Genomic DNA, 25017 nt, shown 5'->3' with positions numbered 1-25017 from the left:
AGACTCTTATTCAAATCATGGTAGTCTATTTTACATGTAAATATTGTGGCTGTCCCGTTCTCAGGCGTGGACTGCCATTTATTATGAAGCGATAAATAGTCACTCATGTCACTTGCAGTGCCAGCTTAATTACACATACACCTTTCACACATACAGTTGTTTATTTAGATTGAATTTTTTATCCAGAAATCAATGGCTTATTGATCATTATAGGTGTTATCAATCATTTAGTTATTGTTGCTTTTTTGAGTTGAGAAATACTCATTTCAGCATTATCACTAATCTGTGTGTACATTTTCCTTGAAAACCAAGCAAGTTGACTCATGAAACCATTTGTTTATTATATCGCAATATTGACCCCAATAATCGCAATATGACATTTTCCCCAAATCGTGCAGCCGTAGTTAGGACAATTTAATCTTAAATGCTTGCTGCTGTTTAAATGTTAAACATTTAATTTTTAAATTATAATTGAAGTACCATCATGTCCACTAGAGATGGTAACTGGTAATGGATAAAAATGTTGGAATTATACAAAAACGTGAAACTGTGAAGCCTGTATGGAATCATGTGCATTATGAGGTATTATCATAATGCAAGCTGTGCTGTGGATTTAAAATGAACTATTTAAAACGCGCCTGTTTTGAGGTCATGTAGAGTGCTCTCATAGTGCACTACTGCATCAGAAACAGAGACAAGTGTGCATTTCGTAGTCTTTTTATGTTCAATTCAAATTCCTTTTGTTCTTTGGCACATAAGTGCTGTATATGAAATTAATATAAAACATCAGTTGTTAAATCCGCTTATGTAATGATAGGCACAGGCCTGTTTAGTTAGTATTTTATTCACAGTGCAAAGCAGTGATTTAAAACTATAATTCCGGACAGATGATCACTTCCTTTTGAGTTAAGATCCTGAAGTATTATGAAGGCTTGATTGTAATCCGCCGAGCTTCAGTCAGTCAAGTTCTGCAGCCGTGTTCATTCTGATCAGCAATAAGACACGCAAGTACAGCAGCTTCAAAATGCCATTCAAAAGCTGTCACTGAGTGTTATTCGAACAGGTAAAATCCCTCCCAATGTTAGGATCCATGTTGTTTTTACTGCAAGCCACGTAAGCTAAGAGACGTGTGTGCATGTTTCACCAGCCGCACACGCTGTAAGCCTGCATCGGGCTACGAGACTGATGAGAAGTGACAAGATAAGTCCCGGCTCAAGTGCAGGGGCCCGTCTCTTTTCTCCACAGGGGAGAAATGCACGCTTCTGTGCCGGGAAAATAAAGAGGAGAAGAAAAACATTGGGACAGGATAGGTTTGGATAGCCGTTGAGGGCTGTGAGGAAGGCAGCCTCCCCGAGAGCACGGGTGCGTGCAAGAAGCCATCATTGGGAATATTTAAATCTCTGTTGCTGGTTTATGTAACAGTCACGTGACAATGTCAGTGACGTGACATCACAGCTTGCCCCTACTCTTGTTTTCACTCAATCGTTCACGAATCTCTCTATATGCACAAAGGCAGTATAGTGAAGACCACAGAGCTATAACCAGGTCTTGTGGTGGTGGTGGTTCAGCTTTTACGACTGCTGGAGAAGATAAAGGGATTGAAACAGTGGCCATGCCTCTTTGTGGATGTGCACGTGTGTGTGTTTTTGAGTGGTGTGAGGAATAGAGGAGCAAGTTCTGTGTTTGGAGGGCCGCTGATCGACATCAATGAGAGAAACGGTCCTTCCAGTTCACGGCCGAGACGAAATGGCCATGAAGCTTTTGTTCTGGGAATTAGAGCAGCATTTGAAAAGGTAAAGTGTTTTACACTACCATATATATTAGATGTGAGAAGGCAGTTTACACAGCATTTTCTATTCATATGCTTTCCGATTCTTCTGGGAAGACATTTGAAACCAAGATGCAAATGCATTTGACATTATGAATGAAAAATGTGGCATCTATTTGTTGGAGAGTCTCAGGAGGTCTTTGTTCCTCTGAACATCATGTGTGTGTCAGATTAATCTGGTAATTTTAATGAGGAGATCATGTTCAGCGCAAAGAAGATAAATCGAGAGAATCAAAGTATATTTTGGTTTACAGAAGGAATGTTTTAGTGCAAACTAATATTTGGTGCATTGAAATGCTTTTAGATAGCAATGCATGTCAAACGTCTCCAATATTTAGTTATTTCCTGTCAGGTGTCATCCGTTGAAATTCATTTACATTTACACATGGCAGAGGCTTTTATCCAAAGAAACTTGCATTGCATTCAACATTGTTTTTTTGTTAATGCATTCCCTGGGTATTGAACCCATGACTTGGGCGTTTCTAAAGCAATGATCTTCCGTGCGAGCTACAATCGAACTTTAAGTGGAAAGGGTAGATGGATGATTTGTTCTGTTGACCTTTGAACGAGGTTTCTGGACAGAAGCTTCTTTATCAATGACAACATGTTCTTCTTGTTCATTATGTTGAGTACACACGCTCCGGAGAACCTTCTACTGGTCCAATCAGGTGTTCATATAAATTGTGTCATCATAGCTTCAGGTACTTAGCTGGAGTAATAGTGTGTGCCGAGGTCTGTTTTTTTAATTGTGACTTGTTTCAATAGTGAGATGGCGAACTGATCGCCACACAAAGATGTCAATAAATGCGTAGGAGTCGTTTAGTTGTGCGCTCTGAATGGTGGTGGTGTGAGGTCAGGTCATGGACAGCAGAGGTATATTTGGACTTCATAATGGCTTAAATCCACTTCCAGTCAAAGAGCCTGGAACAGCTAACAGCGTCCTGAGCAGCTTAGTTTGGGGCTTCATTTGGTGTGCACTTAATTAGGATAAGTGATCTATTTTTACTGGATGCAAGCGTACACTTGGTTTAAACATTACAGCAGTGCTAAATCCCACTGATGTTTTCAAAGGTTTGTCAGTGGTGGGCAGGATTTATGCAATGTTTCAGAGGAACTGGGGATATCTGTTGTCATTTGGCGGGAAATGATCCTGTGAGCGCAATGAAGCATTCTTCTGAGCTTACCGGTTGCGTGTTACATCACCTTTATTATAGTTTATGTGATATTACACGCCTTTACAACAGAAATTAACCAACTTAACCACAGTCATGGCTCAAGATGACAGCGTGTTGAAACTGCAAAGCTGATGTAACTGTGGATTGTGAAGTATCCACATCTTATATGCAAACTAAGCTTATTTATTAATTTTATTACACATCTTTGTTGTCAGTTATTCTTGTAGAATGACTAATTGACTGTTGTCTCTAACGATTTCCTACATGTCTAGTCTCATTTCTTTTGTATCATCGGTGTCTTTGCTTACATTATGATATCAACTCAATGTTTCATGTCCATTTGTTTATATTTTTAATTTCAAAATATAACCATAAACTTCAATTTTTTGAGAAGTGTGTAATCAAAAACATTTAGTTTGTGGTTATTGTTGGAGATTTTCAAATTTGTCCACCTAGTCTCCATTATGCCTGTAAATACGACTTAGTCATGATATAACTGAAGTAGCGACAGATATTTTCTTCTATATTGTGGCATACATTCAAGTGAAATGGATTGTCGGAAAAAACACAAAAATGTACGGCGGGACTTGGTTCTGTTCATCAGCTCTGCCTCCATTCAATTTACAACTGAAGGCGAGCTTGCATTGGATAGTAAGAAAGAGGTGCGTCTAAGCGGACTAAATGATTGGAGAAGTCCAGCATACGTCACTGGAGAGAAGTGTCATTTCACTGAAAGATTGACTAATGACAGGTCAAAACATGCATGAATTGTTCACAATAAGATTAATAATGTGCATTTAGAAAACAGATTTTTCCTTTCATGCTTTGAACGCTGTATATGTAGCTAAGTGATACGCAGTGGTAACTGGGTGACCACCATCGAACAACCTGTTGGGACATGTTACCAACACTGAAACATAACCTGAAACTGTTATATAATGTTTATCTAACTTAATAAAAACATTTGTATTCTACAACCCACTAGTGACCATGTTTACTCCTTTGCTTTCAACCATTAGATAGGATGGTTGTATTAGTACTTCTGATGAAGCGCTGTTAAATATAGGTGAAAAACTATGCCGCATAAATAAATAAAATGCTTTCTTAAAAAGGCAAAAGAACGCACGCACGTATGATAATTAAAAACCAACAGACTGATGAAAATGCGGGACATTTTCTCAATATGCGACGTGCGGGACAAGGGGTAATAATGCTGTGCGCTGCAACGCAAAGCGGGACGGGTGGTCACCCTTGTTGGAACATCATGCTTGTTAGCATTTAAAAAGGTTAAAAAAAAGTTTTAAGTTTGAGATATACCATAGTTTCATCACCATGTATAACTGTCCTGTTGAATTAGTGCGTTTGGGTTTAGTTTGCTCATGTGTCTTCGGTCTCTTCTGCAACTGAATTGGCATTACACTGAGCCTGGCAAACCAAGCGCATGTGCAGGCGCAGATAATATGAAGCACGCTGATGTGTAGTTAAACACGTTAATTAAAGCTCACATGAGATTAGTTAGCTGCGTCTAAAGCGTAGGGGACCGAGTTTTGTCTAAACATGCTGTAGATGCTTTCTTCATTGAGACCTCAGCTTACAGCCACATACCAGATAGATGAACACACAGGAAAAACATGTACAAATAGTTTGTATATTTAAAAATGTATTGCAAAATGTGGTGCAGGATCTGTTAAATTTAAAGTTCAGTCATTAATTTCTCTGACACGTCACAGTTTTAGCACATTCAGGGCTTTTCAGAGATACCAAATGTTTGGAGGTTTCGACATGACAATAACTTTTTCTTTGTCTTTAAATATGATTGACATTCATTTAGTGATCAATTTAGTACTCTTATGGAAATATCATATTTTGTAATTAACATTGAAATGTGACTAATTTTCAAGATGTTTGTCATAAATCCAAAATCTCAGGAAAATGTTATGGGGCTTCTAATCAAAATATGACTTGAAACAGTGCATTGATTTTATACATGTCCACTGTAGTGGTGACACACCAGGACTTAAAGCATGTTTATCAGACATAAGTGAATCACAACAAGTGAATAGGAAAATAAATTATATATCATTATTCCTATGAAATATTAGATGTAATAAAAAAAAGTGTAATAATTGGCAACATTTTTATAATATGTTGACATAAGAACATTAATATGCAAATCAGATGCAGTTTATAGATGCATTGTATTGAAGGGGACTTCCCATTTATGCCCATTTTACCCACATATTGCACAAAGTAAAATTGTATATTAATTCATTCCATTGTGTCTTTCATAACATAGTTGAGAATCATATTTATATACAAACTTTGTTTAAAAAAAAATCCTGAAACCTAACAATCGATGGGGGAAGGAAAACAAAAATCTCATTGTGTTTGCCTATACAACTGTCGTGCTGTCCACTACCGTGGATATAACATGTGAATAAAATATCTTTAATAAAAAAACAAATCAATTATTTATAATGCTCTAAACAATGTAATTATTACGTGGGGGAAAACTACTAAATTCCAAAACTTTTTTTCTGGTTCTCAGGAGGACATGACGTTTTATCGATAAAATGTGTCACTTTTCTTATTGGGAGTCCCTGGGACGGTTACGGGTCCTGGTGGGGCTCCGGTGGTCTTTGTAAAGGTGGAAACCCCTGCTTTAGGGTTTCACTCCACTGCAGTTCCGCTGGTTGCCGATAAGTGGCGGCATGTAGACGCGGTGCTCAAAGCATAGGCAATTGCCCTTCAAATATTGTGTATAAGCCCGTGTATTCAATTAAACTAAACTAACTGGAAAATATTTTTCAGAAATCAGCATTTAAAAAAAAAAAAAAAAAACTTTCTCTCCCAGAAGGACCGTGCAAATGGCATAACATGGAGAAACCAGGAGAAACATTATTTCTGCCTGCATTCTGTGGTAAAATAGATGCTGAGTAATAGAAATGGGCTGTTAAGAGCTGTTGGTGCCTTGAGATTTCTGATGGAAATAACATCAACTCGCTCCAACCGGATTGTCGAATAAGGCAAGTCGTGTTTGAATAAATTATCCAGAGCGAGTCGCAAGGTCGCTGCATAGATTATTCAAATTCCTCCCGCTCTCCGCCAATGGCGTGCTCCGCTGTGCTGGTGTAAAATATATTATGCAAATAGCCCAGGCTGCAGATATTCACCAGCGCAGAGATGAGCTGACCTTGGAGTTTCTTTGTGCTGCGGCACTGGATGTACGGTCTCTTGATAAAGCGAGCTTTTCTGCTGGGCAGTCACGCCATAAAATCCCTGCAAACGCACACAAAGGATGTAATGCTCGAAAGGCTGTAGGAAGGACACGCGCTCGCTTCCCTGCCCGGTTTCATATGGACGCAATAGCATGAATTCTCCATGCTATTCCGTGGCGATGGATCTTGGTGTTTGTCAGCTTAGAAATTTCTCAATATCTTTTCTCTCGTCGTTGTTGGGGACAGAGACTTCGTCCGTCAAACTCGACAATAGGTAACGTAAAATGTCAGACTTGATATTCTCGTAATAAAGGCTAAAGCTTATCATCTATTGTGCGAAATTATAGCGGTGAAAATGAAAATATACGCGGTGCTGTTTTGGAGAATTCGTCTCATTTAACGTTAACTTAACGTATATCACAGCTGAGCGTTTTGATGGCTGGTTTTGCATCGGTCGGGTAAAGATAAAACCCTAAGTTAAGCTGTAACGTTAACGTTAAGCAGCTTGCCTGCTGTTTCAGTTCACTCGCATTCGCAGTCCCTGAAAGATGGTGCTGAAGGCAGCTTTGAGTTTAAAAGTGCATCTTTCTGAATAAGCGACAGAATAACGTTACAGCAGCGCTTGACGTGTTCTAGAGGTTTCTACAGAAAATATTGTAGTATTTGTGATATTACATTATCTTGAAGCGATGATTTTCGACATTTTATGTTTAGGGTGATGTTGTTTTACTGTTGCCATAGTTTCTCGTGTAATTAAGCAGTGAAGTAACGATTCTTTCTTTTTTTCCCCTCAGCTCATCGGGTGCCAGTGTTGTGGCCATAGACAACAAAATTGAACAAGCGATGGTAAGTCATCTTGCTTATCTCATCATTAATAGTGCATATTTATACAGATATTTTGTTTACATTGCTGTAAGCAGTCTATCGTGTTGCATCAGTGCCAGGGGAATGAATTATGTAATCATTATCAAATGATTGTTGTTCTGTCATTGTGACAGCGTCGATTCAGGGACGTTTTATTGTTTTGAACATGGTAAGCTTTCGTAGTCCTAGAGTAGTCCAGGTTTAGTTTGTAACGAAAAGCTGATAAAAAAAACGAGTGAAGTGTTTGTTTGCTGACTTGCCTGGGGTTTTGCCTGCGTGCTCACGCTATTTGTGCGCCTTGTTACTGTTGCTAGGCAAACCCCAAAGCTTTTACACCTAGTTAAAAATATCTCCGCTTCTGATTGGACTGACGCAATGTGGGCGGCCATTTTGTCGGTTTGGTGACGCCAAGCAGTGGTATAAAGGGAGGGAGGGACTGTGGGTATTGAGTAGAAGCAGGTTAAAGGGATAGTTCACCCGAAAATGAAAATTCTGTCATCTACTCGCCCTCATGTTGTTCCAAACCTGTATGAGTTTCTTTCTTTGGTTGAACATGAAAGAAGATATTTTGAAGAATGATACTTTAGAAGTCAATGGCTACAGTCAACTGTCTGGATACCATCATTCTTCAAAATATCTTCTTTTGTGTTCAACTGAAGAAAGAAAACTCATACAGGTTTGGAGCAACATAACATACCTTCCTAACCGTGAACATGGCACCTCAGAGGAGATTTGTGTTTCCACATAACAATATGATACTGTAATAAAATGAAGATGTTTTTAAACACGTGTGTGAATGAACAAAAAGAAAGGTATGAAAATAACGCTTTGCTGTCCACTTTCAGGATCTTGTGAAGAGTCACTTGATGTATGCTGTCCGTGAGGAGGTGGAGGTGTTGAAAGAACAGATTAAAGAACTGATTGAGAGAAATTCTCAACTGGAGCAAGAAAACAACCTGCTGAAGAACCTGGCCAGCCCGGAGCAGCTCGCACAGTTTCAGGCGCAAGTTCAGACCGGCTCGCCCCCGTCGTCGTCCTCCACGCAAGGAGCGCAGCAGCCGCCCGCCCCGTCGGCCCAACTGGCTGCTCAAAACTCCGGACCTTCGGCGTAGCACAGGATGAAAGGTCCCGTTGAGAGTGACGGAGTGGCTCCAACCGTGAAGGAAACGGACTGAAGCTGATGAACAAACATGCCTCACGCACATGTTAGACTGATGAAATTTGCACGCCTTTCAAAACTCGACAAATGTCATACTGAGATTTATACACCGGTGACAATCCAGTTGGCTGAGGTTGGGACGTTAGCAGAATCCACAGAACGTGATTGTCAGGTGGAAGAAAAACAATCGATATAAAGAATCACTGTGCCTGTGTCTAAAGTTCTGTTTGTTTTCAGTCATGTCTCCCTTACCTTTGTAGTGTAAATGCTGACAGCGGTCTTTTTAGACTGCAAGCTTCTAGTAAAGCAAGCACTTTTCTGGTGACGAATGTGATGAAACTTTGAAGATCTGCCAATCTGTGCCCCAGCTGGCATGGGGAAGGCTGACGCATCGATGACGTTCATAGTTGCATTGGGGTAATCATGACACTCTTTTGAACGAAGCAAACGACGAGGCATGATGCTTAATCTGCATTCGTTCTCTGCGCAGTGAGAATGACGGATGAGACGCAAGCTGAGTTTCGAGGTGGATAGGCTGTATATTATTGTATGATTAGTGTAAGTATTTTGTAAAATAGCGATATCATGTGAAGCGGTTAAAGAGACACTATTATAGGTTGTACATATTTAAAGGGTAGTGAGGTAGTTGGACAAGACGACATCCTTTTTTTTATGCTGTTAAGCAGGATCAGTCTTACGATATTTATCTGACAAATGGAAAAAAAAAAACTACTCATCTAACACTCGCTGTACACTACTTTGTTCACTTGAGATGATTTTGAAGTATTCCAACCATGTGATTTCTGTTTTCAGTTTGGACAGTGAAGTATTCTGGATCAATCTATTAACTTACAGTTACTCTTGACTATCATATAGCTGACATGGACAACTTGTATGCTTATGTTCTGTGCATGTTCTCAAACCAGGAGATAAGTTGTAAAATACTGTAATTGCACTTGCCAGTTGCACTTCACAACTCTCAATAAAGTCATGTTTGTGAGAAAAATCCTCGAGATGCTTTAGCTTGTGTTGCGTGCCAGGTGCGGACTTCTGAATTAACTAGAAATGTTTGCCAGGGTTTATCATAGTACAGGGATGTATTGAGTCTTTATATCATTGCTGGGTTTTTTATAGTTCAAATGTTAGTTGGCCAAACAGCTGTAGTCAAGTTAAAATCATTGTTTCTTGAAGACGTGATGAAACGGAAGTATAGACAGGTGTTCGTCATAATACAGAACAAATGATCTGAGTGTAACAGATTATTGTAAAAAGAAAAAGTGTAAATCTAATGTTGTTTTCAGTGGAAGGGAGTTATATTTCGATTAAATCATATTTTGAAAAAAAAAGGCAAAAAATAAAACATGCATAGATTAATCATTCAAAATAAGATCAATAACATGCCTTTAGAACATGTTATTTTTCATTTCATAGTACATTTCAAATTACATTATTTTGTTGGTCTTCATAGTAGTTTACTGTGCATAATTTAATCTTTTAACTGTACCATGAATAATGGCTGTATATCAGATAGGAATTTAACAAGTATCTTATCTAAATAAGTCCGTCTTTATGATGCTTGACACGTTTAAATGACTGAATTGAAAATAATTCCTCTTCAGTTTATCCATGTTTTCTTAGGGACTGGTAAAACTCAAAAAATAAGGATCAAAAGTCAACGTGAGACAAACTTCAAGGGATCGTTCATTCAAAAATGAACATTTTATCACAGTTGTTCTAAACCTGTATGAGTGTCTGTCTTCTGTTGAACACAACGATATTTTGAAGAATGTTTGTAACCAGGAAGTTGACGGTAGCCATTGACTTCCTTTGTATTGTTTGTATGGAAGTAAATGGGTGCCATCAACTGTTTAACAACCAACATTCTTCAAAATATCATATTCTTGTGTTCAACCGAAGAAAGAAACTCATACAGGTTTGGAAAGACAAGAGAGTGAGTCAATTATTTTTTCGAGTGAGACCGAGTTTAAATTTTTGTGTGAACTATCCCTTTCATAAAGATCCCTGATCCAGTGGGGTTGCCTGCGCCGTAGTGTGCTGTCGGCTAATTTCACATGACAAATCATAATCTACTCTCTGTAACATTCATAAATGTTTACATAACAAAAAAACATTTAAAAGTTTTGAACTGCTTTAAAAAAAGCGGAATGTTAATATGAGGCATTATCCAAATGTGTTTGACGTTTATTTGAAAAAGGCTCACGCAAACACAGCTAAATAGAGAAATAGATCATGGCAATCAATCACAAATATGTATGATAAAAATGATAAGATGTCAACAACAAAAATGGTTCTGTAGAAAAGCATGTGTTCCCTTCATCCAGGGACACTGTAAACATGTGTGACAATGTCATGTAGTTTTGTACACTGGATCCAGCTCAGCATACAAGCCTCTGACCCACACAGAGGACTTCAACCTTCCAGTCTTCCTTCAGGTTGTATCCAATCACATTCAGATGTAGGGCAGGGTATGTGAAGAACACTGCGACTCACATTCCCATTCGGATACTTTGAATTATCTGAAAAATGGCTGAAAACAAGAAGGAAAAACGACAGAATCAGTTTATTATTACACAAACAGGGAATAGCAATCCGCACATTTAATCTAAAGAAAAAATACAAACTTTAATATTACCTGATCCACAGACAACAAATACAAAGAGCGCCAGAAGCCATGGCCCCACCGGATATTTCTCCTCCTGCGGTCGCTGAAACGGTGAAAGTTGAAATGTTTCAGAAACAAAAAATATATATTTCATAAACAAAACAAAGCCGTGGTATCTGTTTACACATGACACAAATGTCTACATAATGTCACAGTAACAAAAAGAAAGCAAACACTTGAAGACTTGTTGATTTGTCCATACACAACATTATTTTTGTGCATCATTTTGTTTGCATCATGATATACCAAAAAGCCATTTTATCTAATACGGACATTTAAGCCATTTATCTTTATATACAGGGGTTGGACAATGAAACTGAAACATCTGGTTTAACCCATGCACAATAATGTATTAGTATGGTGTAGGGCCTCCTTTTGGGGCCAATACAGCATCAATTCGTCTTGGGAATGACAGATTGAAGTCCTTCACAGTGGCCAGAGGGATTTCGACCCGTTCCTCTTCCAGAACAGTGGTCGGGCCATATGTGATGCTAGTGGAGGAAAACGTTTCCAGACTCGCTCCTCCAAAATATCCCAAACTGTCTCAAAAATATTTAGATCTGGTGACGGTGCAGGCCATGGGAGATGTTCAACTTCACTTTCATGTTCTTCAAAGCATTCTGTCACATGCTGTGTGTATTGGTGCTTTATCATGCTGATACATGGCAACCCCTTCAGGGTAAAATGATTGAAACATTACGTGCACATTATCCTCCAGAATGGTTTAATAGTCCCATCAAGCACAGAAGGGAACGCCATGATATCGCAGCCCAAACCATCACTGATCACCCTGTGCTTCACTCTGTGCTTCAGTCCAGGTGTTAAGCCGCTCTGGATCTTCTCCACACCGTAACACACGGATGTGAGAAAGACAGTGAAGGTGGACTCATCAGAGAACAATAGAACAACGTGTTTCTGTCCACAGCCCAAGATCTGCACTGTTGGCAGCATTGAAACCGACATTTGGCATTGGAACGAGTGGCCAAAGGTTTGGCTATAGCAGCCCGACCTTGAATATTGACTCTGTGGAGCTCCAGATGAACATGAGAGTCGACGTGCACATTTAATTCTGCAGTGAGTTGGACAGCTGTGGTTTTATGTTTTTTCGGATACGGGTTCGTACCTGGACATCTCTTTCAGTCAGCTTCCTCTTGAGTCGACAGTTACTCCTGTTGGATGTGGGTCGTCCTGTACGGAGGTATGTCGACATTACTCTGGATCCCACAGCTCGCGATAAACCACAAAGAGTTGCTGTACTGGTCACAGATGAGCCAGCGAGACGAGCACCAACACATTTATCCTCTTTTGAACTCTGATATGTCTCCCATTATGTTGTGCGGATTGCAATATTTTATGTTCACCTGTGCTATTGCTCTGCTCATTCAATCTTCACACTCTGCTCTTAGTGATGGAATATAAAAAATTATAAGTTTGTATATAGTCGTGAAACCTCCAACACTATATTGGCCAGTGTTTCAGTCACTGATAAACCCCTGTATATACAGTATATATATTTCTTGTCTTTTTGTGCTTGAACGGACACGTACGCAAAATTATGTCAAATTATGTCTCTGCGAGTATCCTTGTAAACACCGTCGCTCATAAACTGATCCACATAAGACATTGGATGTTAATGATCCTATTCCTGTCATGATGGCCGAAATACTCATTAACGTACTTCATCATATGGATCTTCATCAAGCATTAACCCATGCCACATTCTCACAGTAAATACAACTGCAGCTTGCCATTCAGGGCAAAATGATTTCATTGATGCCTGTGACAGATGTAGTGACCCGGTGAAACTGCACCTGTACAAGGGAGGGTCACTAATGGTCAGATTAGTTATGTACATCTGTCATCAGTTTGTACAACTGTAGCCATGGCAACAACACAGGCGTCAACGTTAACTATCTGGTTTGCATCATATAGTGACTCAATAAAGCTTATTGAGCAGATTGTGAATATGTAAAATAGCACGTTTTACGCTGCATGCGAATTAAGCCTAATTTCAGATGATCCCCGATACTGAAAATAATTACTAGGTGAAGGATTTGACTTGCACTCGCCTCATGTGATGTTTGAATAAAACCATCGATAAAACGGATAATGGCTTCGAAATGAGTCACTATAACCGCAAATCATACACATTAAAAACGAAATCCGTACATAAATGACACGAGCATCATTCGTTTACGTTTATACAGACTACAAACGACCGTCTTACCAGGGTCTTCGCCACGTTCCCCCTCTGAGTGATGTTTTTGCTGTGCTTCTCGTTTGCCATTCGGATTCTTTGTTTTGCTACCATCTTCCGAGCCAGCGTATATGTATAAATGAAACGCTACAGTAAATCAAATATATTGCTTTATCTGAGGTGATGCTTCAGTCCCCTTCCCTGCACCTGCTCCCCTAAACCGATTTATGCGGGACAGAAGTGCGCCTCCATGAAGACTTAATAGCGTCTAGAGGGACGCGCTCGCGCTTTAGCCCAGCTCCATCTCACAGCTCCACTGAACGGCACATATTTATGCTTTTCCTTAATGTTTTTGTTTTTATTAACAAGTGAACTTAAAACTTTGATTTGTCACATTCTTAAGGTTTATATGACAATATAGTTATGAATAATAACAATAATAAATATGAGAACTAAACAAACATGTTATTCCCTGCTGGGAAATCCAGTTGAAACTGGTATTTGTTTTGGAGCATGGTTGTTCCATCTAGCTGTTTATTAGCTGATTCAAGTTGGTCATAAACTGGTCACTGGCTGGTCCTAGTTATTAGCAGATCTCAGCTGGTCACTATCTAGCCCGAGCTGGTCACTAGCTGGGCCAAGCTGGTCAATGCTTAGGATGGCCACTAGCTGGTCCAAAATGGTTTAATAGCTGTTTTTAGGATGGTCATGGCTGGTTCAAGTTGGTCACTAGCTGCATGATCTTAGCTGGTCACCAGCTGGCCCAAGCTGGTCATCATCTGGTCACTGGCTGGATCAAGCTGGTTAATGCTTATCTAGGATGGTCACTAGCTGGACTACAATGGGTTTAGCTGTTTTTAGGATGGCTATAGCTGGTCCAAGATGGTCACTAGCTGTCTTTAGAGTGGCCATAGCTGTCCAGGTTGGATGTTGTCCTGTTGTTATTAGTGGATTGAAGCAGTTTATTCTCTATTCTAAGCATGTAGTTGTTTTTATTAGTATTTTTAATGGAATTTTACCCTTTACAAAAAAGCTAGGAAAAAAAGATACATTTAGAAAACATACAAATCAATGAATGATAATATCAACAATAACAACAACAACAATATAAATTATTATTAATAATTATTAATATCATCAACAACCATTACTAATAATGATATAAAAAGAGGTAAAAAAAAAGCCAAGCATGTAGTTTGCTGTTTTACCAGATACTACGTTGCAAAAAAAAAAAAATAGGGGAGGAGGAGGAAAAAACAAATCTTGATCTGGCATGCATAACAAGCTTGTTTGTTGCTGGTTTCCAGCTCAAGCTCCATTTTCCAAAACCCATCTTAAGCTGGATTTTCCAGCTGGTATTTCCTTCAACTCCTCCTAACCTCCTAAAATTTTATTCCCAAATAACTTTAAGTCGCAATGGACTTTTCCATGTCTTTTTGATTCTTTAGGGAGTACAGTGCTTTCCCATTGAGTTTTCCCACAACTGTCAAGGTGAATAATGCCCTATTTTTGCTGTATTTTTGAGTCGGAGCCAGTTAGTCAGGTCCTACAAGACGATAAAGTGGTTGCTTAGCAACTGCATCAAGGGGGTTGTGCACAGCAGCGCACACCTTCAATGCAAAAGAGCTCAGGCGTTCTCTGGGCTCACATTTCACATTACAACGCATGTTGTGAAGCAGGTCCACACACTTTTCATTTCTGCTGTGTTCAAGACTCAGCCAGCCGTGCAAAATGCCACATTGTGCAAATAGCTTTGCAGTATTGTGCCTGACATTCTTTTGAGATGTTCTGACGCATACATATTTGCTTTATCTCTTGTATAATTAAATCTCCAAGTCCCTCAGAGCATAAACACAACATCTTTTTAATACAAGAAATAATTATCAGCATTCTTAAGCTGTGAGCAATGATTATATTGAGGGATGAAGCCCTTATATGTTACATGTTATATATCAAAAATGTTCTCAAGGGCATGATGACTAACAACCGTGTTTCACAGCCGCACTGCACTGACTTTCTGCATTCCTCTCATGCTTTAGCTTTTAATATGACCGTAGCACATACCACAACACAGGAGAACTGAGATGCATACTAATAACGAAACTGATCCATGAAACATAAACAACGCTTGCAAATAGCACACCCATTCACCAGAAATTTGATAACATAGAGCAGACAGCATTCATAAGAAGTATTTTCATTTGATTTAATGGACAGAAGACGCATTGGTGTTTTGATTTTCAGACGAGTGATGGTTAAAAAGTCAAGAAAAGAGGACGTAGTGTTGTGTTACCATAGCAAAAAGGTTAAGGAAGTAAAACCTTTAACCTAGATGTCACCTCAACAGTTGGTTTAACTTCCTCTGTTTGAGCTTGAAATCCTATTTCTTTGTCTACCACAGGGGTTTCTCTTACCCTCTCCTTTGCTTTCCCTCACACACATTTATACATACAAATTAGCACATTAACTCTCTGTATTCACCTAATTCACAAGTAGGAATCCTCTTTTCCCTCCTCCTCACGTATCCTCAACACAGTGTCCCTCTGTGCCAGGTGCCAGAACAATGTACTCTAAGAAGGGTCCTTTATGTTTGCTTTCAAAATATTAACCATCAGGAGAAACACAAAAGTCTATATTTATTTATTTAATTTTTTTATTTTTAACACTCCAAGCAAACTCCATTGTCCTGAGAGTCAGTGCCGGCACAGCCGCATTTTAAATCTCTGAGCCAAAAAAGGGAGAGGAAAAGTCTGACCTAGATTCAGATCTTATTACTCCTAAATTACTCGTCCAATTATGCTCTAACTAAATCTTCCTGGAGAAGACAAAGTATTCACCGAATAATATTAAGGTATGGAAAACTGGAGGAGAGATAATCATCATGGATAGCTTAAATCATATGCATGTGTCATATTTTATATTGAATCATATGCTGTTTAAATGAATGTAATGAAATGAATAACACGAGAATGAACCTCGTTGGTTCTTGCCGAACCTCAAACGTGCTGCGTAACACGAGAATGAACCTTGTTGCTTCTTGCGGAAGCTCAAATGTGCTGTGTAACACGAGAATGAACCTCGTTGCTTCTTGCAGAAGCTCAAATGTGCTGTGTAACACGAGAATGAACCTCATTGGTTCTTGCTTAAGCCCAAACGTGGTGCTTAACATTAGAATGAACTTCATTGGTTCCTGCAGAAGCTTAAATGTGCTGCGTAACACGAGAATTAACCTCATTGGTTCTTGCAGGAGCTCAAACGTGCTGCGTAACACGAGAATGAACCTCATTGTTTCTTGCCAAAGCTCAAACGTGCTGCGTAAGGTGGGAATGAACCTCATTGGTTATTGCCGAAGCTCAAACATTCTTCGTAACAAGAGAATGAACCTCATTGGTTCTTGCAGAAGCTTAAACATGCTGCGTAACATGAGAATGAACCTCATTGGTTCTTGCAGAAGCTTAAACGTGCTGCGTAACACAAGAATAAACCTCATTGGTTCTTGCTTAAGCTCAAATGCTCTGCGTAACACGAGAATGAACCTCTTTGGTTCTTGCCGGAACTCAAACGTGCTGTGTAACGCGAGAACGAATGAACCTCATTGGTTCTTGCCGAAGCTCAAACGTTCTGCATAACACGAGAATTAACCTCATTGGTTCTTGCCGAAGCTCAAACGTGCTGTGTAACACAAGAATGAACCTCATTGGTTCTAGATGAAGCTCGAACGTGCTGAGTAACGCGAAAATGAACCTCATTGGTTTTTGCGGAAGCTCAAGCGTGCTGCATAACAGGAGAATGAACCTCATTGGTTCTTGCTTAAGCCCAAACGCGGTGCTTAACACTAGAATGAACTTCATTGGTTCCTGCAGAAGCTTAAACGTGCTGCGTAACACGAGAATGAACCTCATTGGTTCTTGCAGAAGCTTAAACGTGCTGCGTAACATGAGAATGAAGCTCATTGGTTCTTGCTTAAGCTCAAACGTGCTGCGTAACACGAGATTGAACCTCATTGGTTCTTGCCGAAGCTCAAACGTGCTGTGTAACGCGAGAATGAACCTCATTGGTTTTTGCGGAAGCTCAAGCGTGCTGCATAACAGGAGAATGAACTTCGTTGGTTCTTGCTTAAGCTCAAACGTTCTGCGTAAAACGAGAATGAACCTCATTGGTTCCTGCAGAAGCTCAAACGTGCTGCGTAACACAAGAATGAACCTCATTGGCTTTTGCAGAAGCTCAAACGTGCTGCGTAACGCGAGAATTAACCTCATTGGTTCTTGCTTAAGCTCAAACATGCTTCGTAACACGAGATTGAACGTCATTGGTTCTTGCCGAAGCTCAAACGTGCTGTGTAACGCGGAAACGAACCTCATTAGTTCTTGCCGAAGCTCAAACGTGCTGTTTAACGCGAGAATGAACCTTGTGGTTCTTGCAGAAGCTCAAAAATGCTGCGTAACACGACAATGAACCTCGTTGGTTCTTGCCGAACCTCAAAGTGCTGCGTAAGACGAGAATGAACCTCGTTGGTTCTTGCTGAACCTCAAACGTGCTGCGTAACACGATAATGAATTTCTTTTGTTCTTGCAGAAGCTCAAATGTGCTGTGTAACACGAGAAAGAACCTTCTTGGTTCTTGCAGAAGCTCAATTGTGCTGCGTAACACGAGAATGAACCTTGTTGGTTCGTGCAGAAGCTCAAAGGTGCTGCGTAACATGAGAATGAACCTCATTGGTTCTTGCTTAAGCCCAAACGCAGTGCTTAACACTAGAATTAACTTAATTGGTTCCTGCAGAAGCTAAAACATGCTGCGTAACACGAGAATGAACCTCATTGGTTTTTGCTTAAGCTCAAACGTGCTGCGTAACACGAGATTGAACCTTGATGGTTCTTGCCGAAGCTCAAACGTGCTGCGTAACACGAGAATGAACCTCATTGGTTCTTGCCGAAGCTAAAACGTTCTGCGTAACACGAGAATGAACCTCATTGGTTCCTGCAGAAGCTCAAACGTGCTGCATAACACGAGAATGAACTTCGTTTGGTTCTTGCAGAAGTTCAAACGTACTGAGTAACGCGGGAATTAACCTCATTGGTTCCTGCAGAAGCTCAAATGTGCTGTGTAACACGAGAATGAACTTCGTTTGGTTCTTGCAGAAGCTCAAACGTTCTGCGTAACGCGTGAATTAACCTCATTGGTTCTTGCTTAAGCTCAAACATGCTTCGTAACACGAGATTGAACGTCCTTGGTTCTTGCCGAAACCCAAACGTGCTTTGTAACGCTAGAACGAACCTCATTAGTTCTTGCCGAAGCTCAAACGTGCTGTTTAACGCGAGAATGAACCTCGTTGGTTCTTGCAGAAGCTCAAAAATGCTGCGAAACACGACAATGAACCTCGTTGGTTCTTGCCGAACCTCAAAGTGCTGCGTAAGACGAGAATGAACCTCGTTGGTTCTTGCTGAACCTCAAATGTGCTGCGTAACACGAGAATGAACTTCGTTTGGTTCTTGCAGAAGTTCAAACGTTCTGAGTAACGCGAGAATTAACCTCATTGGTTCCTGCAGAAGCTCAAATGTGGTGCATAAAACGAGAATGAACTTTGTTGGTTCTTGCATAAGCTCAAATGTGCTGCGTAACACGAGAATTTACTTCATTGGCTCTTGCAGAAGTTCAAACGTGCTGAGTAACGTGAGAATTAACCTCATTGGTTCCTGTAGAAGCTTAAACGTGCTGAGTAACGCGAGAATTAACCTCATTGGTTCCTGTAGAAGCTTAAACGTGCTGCGTAACATGAGATTGAACCTCATTGGTTATTGCAGAAGCTCAAATGTTCTGCGTAACACGAGAATGAACCTCATTAGTTCTTGCTTAAGCCCAAATGTTCTGCGTAACACGAGAATTAACTTCATTGGTTCCTGCAGAAGCTTAAACGTGCTGCGTAACACGAGAATGAACTTCATTGGTTCCTACAGAAGATTAAACGTGCTGCGTAGCACAAGAATAAACCTCACTGGTTCTTACTTAAGCTCAAACGTTCTGCGTAACACGAGAATGAACCTCATTGGTTCCTGCAGAAGCTCAAACGTGCTGTGTAACAAGAGAATGAACTTCGTTTGGTTCTTGCAGAAGCTTAAATGTGCTGCATAACACGAGAATGAACATTGTTGGTTCTTGCCGAACCTCAAACATGCTGCGTAACACGAGAATGAACTTCGTTGGTTCTTGCAGAAGCTCAAATGTTCTGCGTACCATGAGAATGAACCTCATTGGTTCTTACTTAAGCCCAAACGTTCTGCGTAACACGAGAATTAACTTCATTGGTTCCTGCAGAAGCTCAAACGTGCTGTGTAACGAGAGAATGAACCTCGTTGGTTCCTGCAGAAGCTCAAACGCGCTGTGTAACACGAGAATTAACCTCGTTGATTCTTGCAGAAGCTCAAACGAGCTGTGTAACACGAGAATGAACCTCGTTGGTTCTTGCAGAAGCTCAAACGCGCTGTGTAACGCGAGAATGAACCTCATTGGTTCTTGCTTAAGCCCAAATGTGGTGCTTAACACTAGAATGAACTTCATTGGTTCCTGCAGAAGCGTAAACGTGCTACGTAACACGAGAAAGAACCTCATTGGTTCTTGTAGAAGCTCAAACATGCTGTGTAACATGAGAATGAACCTCATTGGTTCTTGCTTAAGCCCAAACGTGCTGCGTAACATGAGAATGAACCTCATTGGTTCCTGCAGAAGCTTAAACGTTCTGCGTAACACGAGAATGAACTTATTGGTTACTACAGAAGCTTAAACGTGCTGCGTAACACGTGAATGAACCTCATTGGTTCTTGTAGAAGCTCAAACGCGCTGTGTAACACGAGAATGAACCTCGTTGGTTCTTGCAGAAGTTCAAACGCGCTGTGTAACGCGAGAATGAACCTCATTGGTTCTTGCTTAAGCCCAAATGTGGTGCTTAACACTAGAATGAACTTCATTGGTTCCTGCAGAAGATTAAATGTGCTGCATAGCACAAGAATAAACCTCATTGGTTCTTGCTTAAGCTCAAACGTTCTGCGTAACACAAGAATGTACCTCATTGGTTCCTGCAGAAGCTCAAACGTGCTGCGTAACACAAGAATTAACTTTGTTGGTTCTCGCAGAAGCTCAAATTTGCTGCGTAATGCAAGAATTAACCTAACTGGTCCCTGCAGAATTTCAAATGTGCTGTGTAACACGATAATGAACCTCATTGGTTCTTGCAGAAGTTCAAACGTGCTGTGTAACACGAGAATGAACCTCGTTGGTTCTAGCAGAAGCTCAAACGTGCTGCGTAACACGAAAATGAACCTCGTTGGTTCTAGCAGAAGCTCAAACGTGCTGCGTAACGCGAAAATTGATCCAAAATGGCGCCGCAGATGGCTGCCTCGGTGTGGAGCTCTCCAGCTATTGTGTTGTTTTTGTTCGTTTGTCCTGTGTTTAGTCATCAGTTTCACCAAAGACGAACTACTGGACATTAGGAAAAAAACACCAGAAAACTTCTATACAGTTTTTGATTTTTTCAGACGTTTTGCTGGACATTCTCGTCAGAGGGGCAGTGGTGTTGTTCAAACGCGCGGTCAGACGCAAACGCGGGAAGCGTGCCGGCGCGCTGGTTAAACTCCGCGAACGCGGCCTGCGCACTGCACTCCCCAGCATTCATCTTGCGAACCTCCGATCCCTTCCTAACAAAATGGACGAACTACTTCTCCTCACAAGGATTAACAAGGATTTTTCTAACTCTGCTGCTCTGTGCTTCACTGAAACCTGGCTGAGTGAAGCTATACCGGACAACGCAATACATCTGCCGGGCTTCCAGCTGTTCCGAGCGGATCGCATCGCGGAGCTAACGGGGAAAACGAGAGGTGGTGGATTGTGTTTCTACATTAACGAAAATTGGTGTTCGGATATAACAACACTGAACAAGATATGCTCTCCTTACTTAGAGACCCATTTCATTAATTGCAAACCTTTCTACTTGCCACGGGAGTTTTCCTCTTTCATTCTCGTGAATGTATACATCCCTCCAGGCGCGTGCGTGAGCGCGGCGCTACAACAGCTGGCTGAAGAAATATCTGAAACGGAACAAAGGCACCCGGACTCTCTTCTAATAATTATTGGGGATTTTAACAAAGCAAATCTTTCACGTGAACTACCAAAATACAGACAGCACGTTACATGTCCCACCAGAGACAGTAATATACTGGACCACTGTTACACCACAATAAGGAATGCGTATCACTCCGTCTCACGGGCAGCTTTAGGGCTCTCTGATCACTGTTTGGTTCATCTTATTCCGACCTACAGGCAGAAACTGAAATCAGCTAAACCTGTGTTAAGGACTGTTAAAAGATGGACTAATGAAGCAGAGCAGGATCTACAGGCCTGCTTTGATCGGACTGATTGGACTGTTTTTGAAGCTGCTACCACCGATCTGGATGAGCTCACAGATACTGTAACATCATATATAAGTTTCTGTGAGGATACATGCATTCCTACCAGGACATTCTTATCATTTACTAATGATAAACCATGGTTTACTGGGAAGCTCAAACACCTTCGTCATGCCAAAGAGGATGCTTACAGAAGTGGGGATAAAATCTTGTATAACCAGGCCAGAAACAGACTGACAAAGGAGATCAGAGTTGCTAAAAGGAACTACTCTGAAAAACTGAAAAAACTGTTTTCATCCAACGACCCATCATCAGTCTGGAATGGCCCGAGGAACATCACCAACTACAAGTCACCATCCCCCCGATCTGTGGACAATCAACACCTGGCTGACGATTTAAATTCATTTTACTGCAGGTTTGAAAAGCCCTCATTCACACCACACACCGGCTCCTCTTTGTGGACTTCAGTTCGGCCTTCAATACCATCATGCCTGGTCTTCTCACAGCCAAACTGACCCAGCTCTCCATACCATCCTCGATCTGTCAGTGGATCTCCAGCTTCCTGACGGACCGGCAGCAGCGAGTGAGACTGGGGAAACACACATCCAGGACTCTCACCACCAGCACTGGCGCCCCCCAAGGGTGCGTTCTCTCCCCACTGCTCTTCTCCCTGTACACTAATGACTGCACTTCTAAAGACCCCTCTGTCAAGCTCCTGAAATTTGCAGGCGACACCACTGTCATCGGTCTCATCCGGAACGGTGACGAGTCTGCTTACAGACTGGAGGTTGAACAGCTGGCTGTCTGGTGCAGTTACAACAACCTTGAGCTGAACACGCTCAAAACAGTGGAGATGATCGTGGACTTCAGGAGGAACAGCTCAGCACTCCCCCCACTCACCATCATGAACAGCACTGTGGAAGCAGTGGAGTCATTCAGGTTCCTGGGCACTACCATCTCTCAGGACCTGAAGTGGGACAATCACATTGACTCCATTGTAAAAAAAGCCCAGCAGAGACTGTACTTCCTTCGCCATCTGAGGAAGTTCAACTTGCCACAGGAGCTGCTGATTCAGTTCTACTCAGCCGTCATTGAGTCTGTCTTATGCACTTCCATCACTGTCTGGTTTGGTTCAGCTACCAAATAAGACATCAGGAGACTACAACGGACAGTCCGGACTGCGGAGAGGATTATTGGTGCCCCTCTGCCAAACCTCCAGGACCTGTACTCTTCCAGAGTGAGGAAGAGAGCAGGTAAAATCATCACAGACTCCACTCACCCTGGACACCACCTGTTTGAACTGTTACCGTCAAGACGGAGACTCAGATCACTGGCCACAAGAACATCTCGCCACAGGAACAGTTTCTTCTCACAGGCCATTTCCCTCCTGAACAGTTAACACACCTCCCAAGGCATATGCCTTTAAGTGCAATACTCCCACTGTTTAGTGCAATATCCTACAACTCAGGTGATACTTATATGTAGATTTATTTATTTATAATATTCAAAACACTGTAAATAAGTTCATAATCTGTAAACCTGGAAATGTCTATTCTGACTAAACCCAACTGTGATAGTTTTATTCTCATATATTTATATTTTTATTCTTATAATTTGTAGTATTATGTTTCATGTTTCTTGTTGTATTTCTATATGTCCACTGGAAGCCTCAGCACCAAAACAAATTCCTTGTGTGTGCAAGCACACTTGGCAATAAAGCTCTTTCTGATTCTGATTCTGAAATTAACCTAATTGGTTATTGCTTAAGTTCAAATGTGCTGCGTAACGTGAGAATGAACCTCACTTGTTCTAGCAGAAGCTCAAACGTGCTGCGTAACGCGAAAATGAACCTCATTGGTTATTGCTTAAGCTCAAATGTGCTGTGTAACGCGAGAATGAACCTCATTGGTTATTGCTTAAGCTCAAACGTGTTGCGTAACACGAGAATGAACTTCATTGGTTCCAGCAGAAGATTAAACGTGCAGCGTAACACAAGAATAAACCTCACTGGTTCTTGCTGAAGCTCAAACGTGCTGTGTAACATGAGAATGAACCTCATTGGTTCTTGCAGAAGCTCAAACGTGCAGCGTAACGCGAAAATGAACCTCATTGGTTATTGCTTAAGCTCAAATGTGCTGTGTAACGCGAGAATGAACCTCATTGGTTATTGCTTAAGCTCAAAGTTCTGCGTAACACGAGAATTAACTTCATTGGTTCTTGCTTAAGCCCAAACGTGTTGCGTAACACGAGAATGAACTTCATTGGTTCCAGCAGAAGATTAAACGTGCAGCGTAACACAAGAATAAACCTCACTGGTTCTTGCTGAAGCTCAAACGTGCTGTGTAACATGAGAATGAACCTCATTGGTTCTTGCAGAAGCTCAAACGTGCAGCGTAACGCGAAAATGAACCTCATTGGTTATTGCTTAAGCTCAAATGTGCTGCGTAACGCGAGAATGAACCTCACTTGTTCTAGCAGAAGCTCAAACGTGCTGCGTAACGCGAAAATGAACCTGGTTATTGCTTAAGCTCAAATGTGCTGTGTAACGCGAGAACGAACCTCATTGGTTATTGCTTAAGCTCAAACGTTCTGCGTAACACGAGAATGAACTTCTTTGGTTCTTGCTTAAGCCCAAACGTGTTGCGTAACACGAGAATGAACTTCATTGGTTCCAGCAGAAGATTAAACGTGCAGCGTAATACAAGAATAAACCTCACTGGTTCTTGCTGAAGCTCAAACGTGCTGTGTAACACGAAAATGAACCTCATCGGTTCTTGCAGAAGCTCAAACGTGCTGCGTAACACAAGAATGAACCTCATTGGTTCTTGCCGAAGCTCACACGTGCTGCAAACACAAGAATGAACCTCATTGGTTCTTGCCGAAGCTCAAATGTGCTGCGTAACACAAGAATGAACCTCATTGGTTCTCGCACGTCAAGCGAACATCCTTGAGCACAACTGATGTGTGTGTTGATGAATGTTTGTATATAAATAAAAGCCTAAATTAAATCAGTTCATCATATAAAGCGATCTTGTGTTTTCAGAAAATGTGGACTAAACAGTTTAATTCATATGGATTCGTTTTACGATCTCTTTATTAACTTTTTGAACCATCAAAGTGGTAGTTGCGTAACTGTCAATGGATCATTACAAAGATCTTAATTTGTGTTCTGAAGATGAACGAAAGTCTGGAACCGGTTTGGAACGACATTAGGGTGAGTAACTAATGATAGAATTTACATTTTTGGGTGAACTGATCCTTTAAGCCCTTAGTTCTCCTTTGTTCATTGTCTTGTGTTAAAGTCGCATTGTTATGTGTAAGCTAGTGTTCTTCGTGTTCATTAAAAGTCTATTATCATCAGTGGAAAAAAATCATTTCTGAACTGTACATATAAGAACTATAAAACTATTATCAACTAACATCAAACCTCAAAGGTCATGACACCATATTTGTCAATGAGACATTTAGGAACAGAACTGTAAATATTGAGATTCAGT

The 25017-nt window shown here is 40.8% G+C and overlaps 2 protein-coding genes across 5 annotated transcripts in view; one reads left to right on the top strand and one right to left on the bottom strand.

Annotated features, from left to right (window-relative positions):
• tsc22d1 (TSC22 domain family, member 1) overlaps positions 1-9250 on the top strand; it is a 60824-nt gene extending 51574 nt beyond the window's left edge. Inside the window, exons 1-3 of one of the 4 annotated variants that reach the window (XM_077216195.1) lie at positions 1151-1793; positions 7016-7067; positions 7931-9250. In XM_077216195.1, the coding sequence (XP_077072310.1) occupies positions 1708-1793; positions 7016-7067; positions 7931-8197 (405 nt within the window). In that variant the 5' untranslated portion in view covers positions 1151-1707 and the 3' untranslated portion in view covers positions 8198-9250. Of the gene's footprint in view, positions 1-1150; positions 1794-6060; positions 6496-6741; positions 6860-7015; positions 7068-7930 lie in introns of those variants that run through there. The other 3 variants (XM_077216194.1, XM_077216196.1, XM_077216193.1) reach the window with 3 other exon arrangements.
• A 394-nt stretch (positions 9251-9644) lies between these two features.
• serp2 (stress-associated endoplasmic reticulum protein family member 2) lies at positions 9645-13397 on the bottom strand. Its single transcript, XM_077216197.1, has 3 exons — positions 13155-13397; positions 10898-10970; positions 9645-10792 (listed from the first exon to the last, which is right to left on the bottom strand). Exons 1-3 carry the CDS (start codon positions 13236-13238, stop codon positions 10752-10754), a joined length of 198 nt encoding a protein of 65 aa, XP_077072312.1. The 5' UTR covers positions 13239-13397; the 3' UTR covers positions 9645-10751.
• Between the last annotated feature and the right edge of the window lie 11620 nt (positions 13398-25017).

This window comes from Siphateles boraxobius, unplaced genomic scaffold (assembly GCF_051911475.1).
Source record: "Siphateles boraxobius isolate OS27281-9 unplaced genomic scaffold, OSU_SipBor_1 7, whole genome shotgun sequence".
NCBI classification, from domain to species: domain Eukaryota; kingdom Metazoa; phylum Chordata; class Actinopteri; order Cypriniformes; family Leuciscidae; genus Siphateles; species Siphateles boraxobius.
The sequence above is the reverse complement of the archived record's forward strand: the minus strand, read 5'-3'. Positions and strand labels throughout refer to the sequence as shown.